The sequence below is a fragment of the Echiichthys vipera genome (assembly GCF_963691815.1).
Source record: "Echiichthys vipera genome assembly, chromosome: 19".
NCBI lineage: Eukaryota > Metazoa > Chordata > Actinopteri > Perciformes > Trachinidae > Echiichthys > Echiichthys vipera.
In genome coordinates, this window is record NC_139844.1 from 7,480,693 (window position 1) to 7,494,251 (window position 13,559).

Below are 13,559 nucleotides of genomic sequence, written 5' to 3' on the forward strand. Positions count from 1 at the left end.
TTTCAAAAAGGTCCTTTGACCTTCAGATATGTAAATGACAATGTCACTTATACTTATAGTGGCATCGGTTTCTGTTTTAAAAGCACCCGGTTAGAGGGTTCCTGCAATAGTCCTCATATCCAAGCAGAATTGGTTTTGTAACTTAAGTATCGCTAAGGGAATCGAAAATGAATAGAAACCTTGTACCAATTTAGGAAATCTGTGGTGGCACCCAGCCCAACCATGACTCAGGAGTTTACTCAGTAGTGAGCAAGGATAATTATCAACTATCATCATTTGCATCATCGCTGTGAAGAGGAGGGGGAGTAACGTAGTGCGCTAGAGGGATGGTAACGAAGTACCGGTTGAAAATCGGTAAAAAATTGGAATCATATGCCTCTGAGCTTATCAATTCATTTTATCAATGTTTTTCTGACAGTTGCAAAACAATGACATCACACTCATTCACTGCTGTAAACTTGCAACAAGAAGAAGTAATGGCGGAGAGGAAGAAACGGTCCAAAATGTGGCTTCATTTCACAAAGAAAGATGACAACAGTGCAGATTGTAATGTGTGTAAAATGATCAAGTAAAAGTGTAAACACAAGCAACACGATGAAAACTGTTTCTGCACAACATGGGCTCGAATTCCAGGGACGGAGAGTATTTGACACTTTGCACAAGTGCTACTGCCTCCCAGCTGAGCAGCACGTCTGTTACCGAGGGTGAATATCCTGTTATAACAACATTAGCACCATGCAGGCACGCAGGTTAGCAGACTCACAAAACATGACTTAAAAAAAAGAAAGCTCTACAAATATTCTCATTTCAGCTGCACCTTGTTCAGATCATAAAACATTTGCATTTTTCACACAGAAAATGAATCCGGAATCACTAAGGGAATTTATAAAGAATCAGATCTGTAAGCAGAATCAGTAACAGCATCGGTATCAACAAAATCTTCCCGCCCCTCGTGTGATTTCAGGCACAACCAGAGATTCACTTTCAAATTCATATTTTCTCTCTGTGATGTTTCATATGCAAAAACATATGTGAAGTATATAAAGCCAAATATACTCTAAATACATTAGAATTTAGTACCAGGTACAGACAATGGTGATGCATGAACAGTGATTGCGAACTAAATCAATGCCAGCTTTAGTTTCGTGCTGCTAATAATGCTAAAAGCAGACTAGAAAACTACAGTACACTGAATTTTATGATCAAATATATCAAATAACGACATTTTGTACAACCACTCCAAAACATTAATGACCCTAACAGGCTGCTGTTAATCCCCTCTGGGGATCAAGGGCATTTAGAAGTCAAAATAAATGTAATTGTTAGCATTCATTCTTAAGTTTGTGAGAAGGAGTGACAGTAAAAATATTTTCTGTTACTAAAGTTCCAGATTTCCCCGGTTGATAGGCAGGATGCAGACGTCTCTCCAGCAGGCTCAGTGCGCTCTCATGTGGTTAAAAGCAGCACTGCGTCAGCTCACACCCCGCAGCTCCCTGAATGAACGCTTCAGGAGCTCGAGCACGGTGCATTAAAATGCAGAATTACACCACTAATACATAAGTAAAACACGATAGATCATCTGCACGCTTTAAAATCCTCGCAGATCTGATATCACACAAAGCAATCCATGCAGCAAATTGCTACATTTGCCTCGTTGGATTTAGAGCGCTGAAGTGAAAGGTTTTAATCAGGAGAGTAATTGCGTTTGTTAATGAAGCACGACATTGCAGAGGAGGCCGGAGCCTGGAGCTCGACGGGCTGATGGGATTTTCTCCAGACAGTCCTGAACGATTTCTGCTCCCGACTGAGGAGGTGTGATGTGTGGACTGCAGAGCAGACTGCAGTGCTCACAGCCACAAAGGCTCCCGCTCACTGAGTCTGAGCTGGTGCAGGAGGACTTTGAACTGCTTAACTGAAGCATTGACGTGTGTCGTAATTATTAAATAATACGTATGTAACAACATAAAGAATACTGGCTCTCAAATTCAGCTGGTATGATGGTGAGATTGTCAGGTTGTCCTGCTAACATTATATTAATAACATGTCAGGGCACATTTATTTCAAAGTAAAAGCGTTTTATTCTCTCAGCCTCTTTAGGTTTTCTTCTCTCTGAATCTGAAATGTACAGAAGCTGATGGCGACTACGGTTTCTCATTGTGACCAGGGCTGAAAATAATTTCAATTTGTTCTATAAATTATAACTCCCTGGGACTTATTCAGCTGTTGGGCCAGACATATTCAGTTCATTATCATATAAGATAAAGAAAAGCAGCAAATCTTCACAAACAGTAAAGCTTGAAACTGAACATTTTCACATTTTTGCTTAAAAAACAATTAAAATCATCAAATGAGTTGATCGTTTAAACTCTAATTGAGATCATAACTTAATTGTTTTGTCATCAAAACAAACAGATTGTCGTTAATTGAAGATGAAGCTTGACACATGGTCATTTATTACTTGTTGTTCATGCTATAAGAATAAAAATACTTTGTCGCCAAATATGGATTATTGAAGTAAAAAAAAGCTACAAAACACAGTGAGAGTAGCTGCAGAGGTCTCGTCATTAATATTTCAAAGGTACTTATGGATCTGTGGACCCCTAATAAAACACTGTGGTGCATTTGAACCATCAGAAATACTGCTAAGCACACTGTGAATGAGCAGTGTTGGTTATTTTTGTTAAAGTGTGAAGAGTGAACGGAAGAACGTTTCTTGTGTTCGAATTACTTTTAAAAGTTAAAAAGACTGAAATGATCACGAAACTGCTTGTTCAGCCATGCGACAGAACAGTTGTGATCGCTCAGATGTCCCGTTACGGCTTAATGGGAAAATTAATTATAAACTGTCCCACAGAGGGTAAAATTTCACGACTTTTTAAAGAAACTGCGTGAAATATCCGTTTTACAATAAAATGTCATTAATCTCACAAATTAAAAATCTACCAGTGCTCAAGAACGTGAGGTTAGATTACAAAAACTATACATTAGAGGTGCCCTGTAATTCAACTGGTACAGCGTGCACCCAATATCAAAAAGCTGAGTCCTCGCCACAGCAACACGGGTTCAACACCGACCCGCGACCCTTTGCTGATCTTGAGATACTGTAAAAATAATGGCATAAATAACTTATTCTTTGTCCGATCTTCATGGAGCCCATACTGACGTGTCGTAGTCTGCTTATTTCTCGTCCATGCACCAGAGTGACGAGCTGGATCCCTTCCAGGAGCTGCTGGACGAGCAGCGCTACCCGGCCGAGGTCACCATGCCCAGCCCCAAACACCACAAGTACCCACCCTGCAAGGAGAGCAAGAAGGAGCTCATCACGTAAGAATCCCCCGTACCTCTAACACAATTAACAGCAGCACTCAATCAAAGCCAACCTTCATGGGACACTGGCCTTGAAGACATGCATTTAGAAACAGAATACAGTCAGAGGCACAAAAGAAGTGTTTTTTTATTTCAAGGACCAAAAATTTCCCTAACCCTCAAGAGAAAACTTTGGTAACGTTAACTCTCTTTCCCTCTTGCAGGTTGTCAAGCTGCCAGCTGGCCGATAAGAACATCCGCGGAATGATGACGGCCAACTCACAAGAACTCAGGTGAGTCTACAACGTAAATATACTTCTAGTGCTTTCAGAGCAGGGCTGCAATCAAAACCACCAAACAAGACCAAAGACCACCAAACAAGATCAAGGCTGCAGTCCAACAGTCTTTTTTGCTTAGGAGGGTTTCTAACTGAGTGAAATGACCCAGAAGTATCAAAGAGACAGCCATGATAAGAGCTGGTGGAGTTTAAAATGCTAAGAAAAGGTGCTTCAATGTTTCTTTTCTTATCTCCTTTAGTATAGTTACTCTGGACCGTCCTTAACCAAAGTAAGGGAGATAATGCTGTTGCAACATTCCTTGCCGCAACAACATTTAAAGAGACGCACCATTTGGCCAGTCACGAAAATAAACGATACCCATATCTTGCGTGAAAGTAACGTTTCTTTTCATCCAATCATGCTGATTCGGATTCATGGGGCTAAATGTGAGTTGACAGGAGGGAGAATAGGACCAACCATATCCATGTGACAACCATTTTGTTGGCTAGACCTCACCTTTTTGGAAATGAGTCCAGGCAGCACTATGTGGATGGCTTTAAAATAAAACATCATTCAGCAGTGGCATTGACTGTCTCTTGCCTAAAATGGCAGAGCAATTATCTAATAAGGTTAATTCCACGGTAGGGTACGTCTCCTATTTTGGAAACAGCCAGTTCCATCAAGTGGCCAGTTGAGTTGAGCAGAGCGCCCCGTAGCGTTGTCGATGCCTCTAGTCAAAATGCTCCCTAAGAACCCACAGGGTGAAGCATTTAAAATTCTCTTTTAGGAGGCTGTTTTCAGAAAGTTCCTCTATAGTCTCTCTCTGTTTCCCTTCCCATATTTCCTTGACCTCATGCCGTTTCCCATTGGTTTCAAGGAAAAGTGGTAAGGTAAAGACATGATGGTAATTTTGTTCACTATTCAACTGCAATCATAGTCTGAGCAGTTTGGAGGTTCAGATGGAGTCCAAACGGAGGTCAAGTTCATGGTAAAGCCTGTTTAACCCTTGTTTTTGTTCCTCAGGTGTCCGACCCCCGGCTGTGATGGATCTGGACACATCACTGGGAACTACGCCTCTCACAGGAGGTACAGTAACCGAGCTTCAGACTACAACCGGCTGCAGTCTAGGGCTGTTGCGGTGAAGGAGCTTCTCTTGGGATGATTAGGGTAGCTCAACATTATGATATGCGCTATCCGGCTGTTAAGTCTGATGTAACGCCCTCTTAAATTACGATTTCTGGGTCCAAACACTCCGTTGACTACATGTATGATCGCCTCTTTCATCAGTTAGAAATCTTTTTTTCAACGATAAGAGGTAAAATGACAATTACGTTGTTTTTTAAAAACTCAGATCTGTTCAAACAACAGGAAACTTGGCACTGCGGCGTTGGTGAAATACAAGACCCGAAAATCATATTTTGAAAGATTGTTACGTCACGTCTTAACAGCCGGATAAGGGCAAGTTCCATCCTGAAACAAGTGCTGAGGTTATTCAACAAGTCTGTTGCACTATGGCAACTACACATTAAATGGCGGACCTGTGGGTTCCTAGTCAGCTACTACAGTAACAAAGGGAGAGCTGTTTGTTGGCATTGCTTCACCGTTGTAGGCTCTGTGAAAAAAAACTCACTCAACACCCTACCAGGATGTGGCGATCACTGGAATGAGGAAAAAAACGAACCTGAACCTGAGTCCTTATCCTCGCTGCTTTTTAAGTGATTCAGTAGTTTAATTGCTCCCTTTTTTTGTCTCCACCACCGTGGCGGGTAGGTCGATCAAAGTACTTGGTAATTGTGCCTTGGTGGTGAAAAATACACTCTTTACTTCTTCATCATTAATTTATTCAACATTCAATACACATGCATCAAAATGGAAAACAGGAATGGCCTAGAAGGTAAAAAAAACGTGACCATAACGGTTGTGGTGGTTGCTTGCCATCCCCTACAGTTTGCTTTTCTGTTTGATTGTGATAGCCCTACTGTTGTTGCTACAACCAACAAATACAGTACTTGCACGTGTCTTCATACATCTGTCTTCTGTCCTGCAGTCTGTCCGGTTGTCCAAGAGCCAAGAAGAGCGGCATCAAAATCCTCCACAGCAAAGAGGACAAGGACGACCAGGAACCAATCAAGTAAGGTTTCCGTAGAGCTTTGATAGAAGTTTCAGGAGGGGAATTATCGGAAATCTCACCCTCTTATTAGTAATATGCTCATTTCATTCCTTCAATTTAGTAAATGATGCTCTCAAATGACCTCCTCACCTCTATGTCATTAAAGACAACCATAAACCACCCGTCACAGTGTTGTGTTTCCCAACCGAAACGTGAAGTATCGCAGTCCAAGATCAAAATAAAACTATTAAACCTGAGCAGTCTTTGGCGAGAGAACAAGGAGAAATAGAACGAAGGTAACCATTCATTTTAGGATATTGATGAAATTATTTCAGAGCAAAGTTTAAAGCACTATTAACAGATATTTTAGCAAACAGTTGCCTATTTACACACAAAGCCACGTTACAGTGAAGGCTCTCTGTCTGCCATGCTGTTGACAGATTCATCCGTCTTCTCTCTCTTAAAATGCTGCCGGTGTGTGCCGACCTTTCTAACTTTAGGAAAAGATATTTTAGAGAGGAGCTGCGGTCAGTCCTCCACTTCACCTCCCGCTCCCAGCAGGCCAAGTCCACTAAAGGTTAGCACGAGCGGGCGTTTGACATTTTCCTTAAAGTAGAGCCATAATGTTAAGCCAATATGACCTTGTGAATAATAAGTTCAGCCGCTGCCAGTCTGCAGCCAGCTGTTACTGCCGCCACCTCTGTTCCATCCACCATCATCGGTAACAGGGGATTCATAATTAAGCTTAACCTGAGGCTGGCTAGGGAGCTAACCGCCAACGCTCCGCTCATCCTAATCAGCACATATGTCACTGCGAAGGGCGTTTTGGGATGCAGGAGGCAGAGCAGGCTGTCTGGAAGTTGAGGAGGTGTCATCTGCAGAGAGAGCGGTGTTTCTCCTGCTCATCGCTGCACTGGTGTGCGATAGTGTGTGCTTGTGTGTGTGTGTGTGTGTGTGGGGGTGGGGGGGTGGGGGTTGTAGGTAACTCTGTGAGTCCGCCCTGCCTCCATCCGTCCTGAACATATGCTTTTTAAAGAGCCGCGCCAGTGTTTTTTCACGTTTTAGCTAAACAACTACACCTTGCATAGCCGTCAAGTTTTGGTAAAACATTTTCCAAAACATCCATCAGTTTTTTTATTTATATCCTTCCTCTCAGACAGCCATGGCTTTCAGTTCATTCACATTAAGAGTCTGCAGGGACTTGAAACTTGCTACAGACAGATAACACATCATAGCCAACATTTAGCTAACTTTTAGACAACTAGTATTGTATTACTTGAGCTAAGAAGACTTGAGCTGATAAATCTTATCCTGAACGCACCATTGTGGGAAGGAGTTTTGAAAGCTCTTTGTGCTAGTTAGAAAAACCAAACAAAGACACTTAAATGCTATCTCAACCTCAGGTGTCCGGTTCCAGGCTGCGATGGACAGGGACATGTGACGGGGAAGTACGCCTCCCACCGCAGCGCGTCAGGCTGCCCCTTGGCCGCAAAGAGGCAGAAGGACAGCTACGTTAACGGCTCGCAGTTTGTCTGGAAATCCGGCAAGACAGACGGCATGAGCTGCCCGACCCCAGGCTGCGACGGCTCGGGACATGTCAGCGGGAGCTTCCTGACCCATCGGAGGTGGGCGTGGCTCTGTGTCATTCTGTTTCAACAGTTCTTTTGTTATTTTTCATGGAAAGCTTTACTCAGCCCTATGATGCTTATCCCGATGACCATTTTGCAAGATCATAATACATGTTGATTGATTTCCTTCCTCAGTTTGCCATTGGTTACACTGTGTTATTAAAATTAATATCAGCTAGCAAAGACTAATGAATTTGCAGCAGTTTGAGAATCCATCACAGTCAAGCTTTCGTCAATGTGTGTGTTTGTTTTATTCCAGTCTCTCCGGTTGTCCCCGTGCCACCTCGGCCATGAAGAAAGCCAGGATGAGCGGCGTGGAGATGCTGACAATCAAGCAAAGAGCTAGCAAAGGTAAGAGCCGAACCCTAACCAAAAACACAGGGGAAAGAAACTTCTCATAATCTAATCTAATGTTGTTGGGTTTTTTTGTGTCAGGCATCGAAAATGATGAAGAAATCAAACAGCTGGATGAAGAAATCAAAGATCTGAATGAGTCCAACACTCAAGTGGAGTCTGACATGATAAAACTGAGGACACAAGTAAGACGACTCCTGAATGTGTTTACTGAAGAATAAATGCATTATTATACTTTTCTACTACTGTACTATTATACTAGTAATTATTCCCAGTACTAAGGGTTTATATTAAATATTACACATCGATATGTGTGGAACATTTCAAACTTTTAGACACACTCAGATAGGAAGTGATTTCACGACAGTACAATGAGAGAGACAGGGAGACTCTGTTGGTTTAAAGAACATTTTGCAGATGATGCAACCTTTTACATGGAAGATTTTGCAAAATTAGAAAACCAGCTTGCTATAAATTCTCAAATGATTTATCTCAACTGCAGGAAGAATTAGACCTTTATTTCAAACAAAACAGGTGCATGTTAGAGACATTCTTCAGTCCTAATCTCCCTTTATTATATTGTGTAGTATCTTTGAGTAAGACATCTACCTTTTTTATCTGCTGCCAGTTTTCAATGATTTCCTCCATGTTGTCTTGAGAAGGAATAACTCCTGCTGGGTGATGGAAAACGCATCAAAGTGTGCATTGTTTGTGCTTTTTCCCAGGAAATACTGCAAATTTAGTTTATTTAAATGGAAATCTTCCAAATTATTACTTTAAGACTAAGTGCTTCTACTTTGCTATTTAAAAAAATGGGTGAGCAGCATTTAAACCAAAATCTTACCCTTTCTGGGTACGCTTTTAATCGGTGAAGATGTAGAAGCAAATTATATTATATATTAGTAAATGAAAACAGCATGTTTTCTACATAGAATCTCAGAGCATAAGTTGGTTAGTACGATGCAATTAAATTAGCAGTGCAACACACAACTTTTATGAGTCATTATTTGTATAATTTACTAGTCATTTACTGGACCATACAGTGCAAAACATATTTATTTTAGGATGAAAAGAGTAATGCCTGCACACTGACTCAAAAAACAACCAGTCCCAGGTTAACCAGCCAACCTTCCCCTGGTGATAAGCAAGGGGAAAAAAAAACATTAACGTTGTGTCTTTTGTGTTTGTTTTTACTGTCGATTGGTGTCTGGAGCACTGGACCAGAATTATCTTGTTTTTTTAATTTAATGGATTTATTTCAGACATACATACATAGCCCATATTTATACACAAAGCAATTTTTTTAAAGCCCTCCCTCATCCCTGTAGCTTTTTTCCTTGGTGTCCTGTGTGCTATAATAAAGTTGATCTGAATCTAAACTAAAAGAAATACATTAATCCTAAAAGCGCGAGTACTGAGACAATAAAGTATATCAGATTATCAAAAAATGTTTGTTACATGAAAGGAAACTTAACATGATAAAATTCCACCCCCCAAATAAGTAACTGCTGCTGATAAACTGATTTCCTGGTCTGGCAGATCACCACCATGGAGACCAACCTCAAGTCCATCGAGGAGGAGAACAAGGTGATCGAGCAGCAGAACGACTCGCTGCTGCACGAGCTGGCCAACCTCAGCCAGTCGCTCATCAACAGCTTAGCAAACATCCAGCTTCCACACATGGTAAGAGATACGTCCACTGTTTAGGTGGATATTTGTTAAGACGTCATCATCTTCGCCTTAGATTAATGTTAATGATTTCAACACTGCATGTATCTCACTTGCTCTATAAATACTCTCAAAATTAAAGATCAAATGGAAAAATCATCAAGTTTTGTTTTGGTAGGTAATCAGTCAATAACCTCCCTACACAATAAGAGCTTGTTGATTATTCTTACGATAGTCGATAGTCTGTAGCAGAATAGAAGCATATTCCTCGTTAATGTATTTGAATAAAGTTGGTTTCTTTTGGTGGTAGTTCTAATCTAAATCTGAGCAATTTGACAATTTTTGGAGGAAATATTATGGGGATCTGAGCGAACTAGTTGTTGTACATAATGAAGGGATGAGTTGAACAGAAGTCTGTGCTTAATCTTATTGTTTTTAAAAGGCAATTTTGTAAAAAAAAAAAAAAGTGTGCAGAACTGCCAGATCAATTTCTGAAAAGTAAATACTTTTAGAATTGTCAATAGATAATTGTTGCATCTTGAAACGTTTCAGATTATTTTGCTCTTGCATTGAAGGAAATAGATTTTCAAGTGCTAAATAATAGATACATCTTTTCAAAGACTGAGACCTTCTGCAGAATATTGAACTTAAAATAAATGTTCATTTTGTTTTGTGTATTTACACGATATCATGTTTGAAATCTCTGGAACCAGGTTTTTGTGAGAATTACCCAATAGAGATCGGAGCTTCTGTCAGATGTCTGTTTCATACTTGACGGGCTCAATGTATTTACTGCTTTATGTTAAGTATTCAAATCTCTGTGTTGGACAGTAAGATATCTGATCTCATCTGCTCATGATTTCAATCCAGGGGAGGTCCAGCCTTTTCTGTAGCGACACTCAGGTTTTTTCCTCATCTGCTTCTTTCTGTTCACCACCTTCTTTTTTCCCAGCAGTCCATGCTGTGCTTCTTATGTGCTTTTACAGCGCCTCACAGAGTTTCACATAAAGAAACGGCCCCGTCTCTTTTTCAGTTTGATTGAAGTGCTCATCGCGGTTTTGACGTCATGTTGTCTCAGTGTAGAAAGAAGACTGATGCTAATTGGATAATCTCTCTTTAAGCAGTATGAACTTGAGTTGTTTGATAACTGGACTCTTGAGCTTCCTGTCCTCCCATTCATGTGTGGGATTTCCACATAGCACGCTGCAAGAAGCATGTCCGTCTTAACAAGATTTTAAATGTTTCTCCTACTGAAACAAGCTCTAAATCCTGCGCATTAACACTCATTTTGATTTTTAAAAATACATAGTTATAGCACGTTTTCAGATAGTCATATAATTTTCCTCAAATGAGATGATTTGTGTGGACAGAGTGGACATTTCTGAAGAATATCCCCTTCTTGTTTCCAGAAAAATATCAAATTAATCTACACTGTACACAGACATTTTGGTTTAAGAGCTCAAAGATATTTTCATTTTTTATTTTATTTTATTGAATCATTATTGGGTAAACTTTCAGCTGCAGTGTGAACGGAGTTGGAAGAGAAGTGACTTCCTCAGGCGGAAGTTGTGTGTCTTTTTCTCGGTGTAGCTTATGAAGCCTTGTGTCTAGCGGGCTAATAGACTTCTCTGTACACCCTCTCCTGTAGAAACCGCTGCCACAGAAAGAGGCCCCAGTAAAGCATAACTGCTGTTTACAGATGCCTCCCAGAGTAAGAGATCCATTTATCCTTTATCCAATTATGCTTCTCTTCTGCACTGTCATCCCCCCTTCCTATAGCTCCTTTAGCCCACTGTGGCGTCCGCACATCACAACTATCCATCTTTACTGCAGTATACACAAGTGTAATTCAGTCATTTTAGGAACAGTAGCTAATTCCAGATAAAAAAACATCAGATTTTTCTGATACATAAATCCTCTTTAAGAGGCTAAAACTGTCTTTAAAATGAATCAGGAGTCAGGAACTGACCTTTGATTTGTTACCTCTACCAGCGTTGAAATGCTGAAATCAAAAATAATCGTCAAACTCACACACATTAAATACAATTATTTAAATATATAAAAACAAGACACGAAAAATTGATTTAGCAACTGACAGGAAATATGAATCTATAGCTCAAGCCATAGCTATGCTGATAGTAGTTTAAGATCCACAAACCTGGAATCAGAAATAATCTGATTGGTTGAGTTAAACCACAGTTGATCGCACAAAAGAGTCATTCCAAATACAATGTGATTCACGCCCATCCCCCAGTCCGTGCTCCTCATGCTTACTTTACACCTAATGCCAGGTTCCCACTTCCTAGCAAAAGCCCCAGATTGGATGCTGGTTGCTGGTTGCTGGTTCTCGCCGATCAGTGCTCAAGCTTGATGTGTGAACTTTCAAAAGAGACTCAGACTCTTTGATACCGACGCCCAAAGCAGCCTTGAGTGTTGGTTTCAAACACATTGCAATATTAGATATCAGAGCAACTGCTCCAGTTTGGAGAGCGTAGACACACATTGAGGATTCCTCCTGGTGAAAGATCGTGTAGTTTGTGACTCCTTGACACCAGTCAGTGCTGGTCGAGTGAAAACTTCAAGACACCTGACCCAAGACAGCAAGTTGTCTGAACAGTACAGCAAACTGAACACTTTCAAATTCTTGTTGTGGGAACTTGGCATACGGCACTCTACTTCCTGTATTGGCAATGAACATCTACATTGGACTAAATTGTAAGATAATAGATGCTACAGGTGTAATTTCTAGGGATACTGGACTGAGAACGCATATACAGACTAAAAAGAACCGGGCCCAGAAATCCATCCTTGTGGGACTCCACATGTAAAACTAGTCCAAAACTCAACCAATAAGACTATTTTTGGAGCCAAAGATTCTTCCTCTAGCTCTGAGAAATATCGAAACCTCCCAGTCGGCTAACCTAAGTTAAACTACCAGTTGTGTCTCCTTCATCTGCCCATTAACCTCCCATTAGTTTTTAACATCCTGATTTTTTCTCCATATGCTAACCATTAACCTTCCATCCATCCACCAGCTAACCATCCCTCTCCTGGTTTTTGCGTTGTTTGGAGTTGCATAGACCTTCACAGGCTGAAGTATAGATATTAATCGTAATATTAAAATGTAATAAATAGTGTTTCAGTGAGTTTGTGTAAGCGAGCCATGCTTCCCTGATGGTGTTCCTTTTCCTCCCTTGTTGCCCGCTTGTCTTCCGAACGTTTCCCCCATTTTACAGAAAATATACTGATTGACTCTAACCCCTCTCATTTTGTTTGTTTCATCATGGGTTTCTTTCCCCTCACAGGAGCCAATGAATGAACAGAACTTTGACACTTATGTGAGTACATTGACAGACATGTACACGCACCAGGACCAGTACCAGAGCCCGGAGAACAAGGCGCTGCTGGAGAACATCAAACAGGCCGTTCAGGGTATCCAGGTCTAGCCTTGACTGAGGCCAAAATAACAAATGCAAAGCAAAAACAACAAAAAAAAGTAAAAAAAAGCGGGGTATGGGTTGTTTTTTGCTGCTGTAATCTACCATAGTTATTTTAACTCTTCTGCTGTTATGCTCTCAACTCCATGGGTCTTTTTTTTTTATTCTTTCGATTGTTGTTGCCTTGCTTTGAAAAACAAATGAACAGCGTTTAAAACGAACACTCACGTTTTGTACATTTTCATATGACCCAATATAATGTGATGTACTGTTTATAGCTGCTAATGTATGCACATTCTAGTGTATATGTATGTATTTATTTATTTATTGTAAGCTTGAATCATTTCTTATTTTAATGCGATACATCAAAAAACTGGGCGTCACGGGTTTAACGGGGAGCAGAGCGACGAGGGGTCCTGAAGAGCAATCATTTTCGAAAGGCTTTTTTTTCACGAGCTGTAAAGCTGAAAGGTTGTTTAATGGATGTAAACCATTCATTTTTGTAATGTTTGAAAGTGGACGACACTAATATTAATGTAAATCTTAAGCAAAAATTACAAGAAGAACCAATGCTATAAGCAAGAAGATTTCAAACATCATGACACGGAAACTTACTGGTGCAAATCCCATCATCCCCTTCGGCGTTGTTTGGTTTCAAACTGTCCTGTTCTGTCGTTTTTCTTTGGGGTTTTTTTCGGGAGAAGAAGCGGAAAGACCAATGGCTACAGAAAATGTAGGAGACAATCTGCCATTCTGAATTCTTTTAATCATCAACCTT

The 13,559-nt window shown here is 40.5% G+C and overlaps 1 protein-coding gene across 1 annotated transcript in view; it reads left to right on the top strand.

The window, feature by feature from the left end:
• The window catches only part of myt1la (myelin transcription factor 1-like, a), a gene marked incomplete at both ends in the record, with an annotated part of 50,710 nt that extends 37,920 nt beyond the window's left edge, over positions 1 to 12,790 (top strand). The window contains 10 exons of the mRNA XM_083934538.1: positions 3,173 to 3,324; positions 3,531 to 3,599; positions 4,608 to 4,670; positions 5,632 to 5,715; positions 7,098 to 7,319; positions 7,582 to 7,673; positions 7,758 to 7,861; positions 9,216 to 9,359; positions 10,993 to 11,055; positions 12,650 to 12,790. Of these exons, the coding sequence (XP_083790664.1) occupies positions 3,173 to 3,324; positions 3,531 to 3,599; positions 4,608 to 4,670; positions 5,632 to 5,715; positions 7,098 to 7,319; positions 7,582 to 7,673; positions 7,758 to 7,861; positions 9,216 to 9,359; positions 10,993 to 11,055; positions 12,650 to 12,790 (1,134 nt within the window). The remainder of the gene's footprint in view (positions 1 to 3,172; positions 3,325 to 3,530; positions 3,600 to 4,607; positions 4,671 to 5,631; positions 5,716 to 7,097; positions 7,320 to 7,581; positions 7,674 to 7,757; positions 7,862 to 9,215; positions 9,360 to 10,992; positions 11,056 to 12,649) is intronic.
• Positions 12,791 to 13,559: the final 769 nt, after the last annotated feature.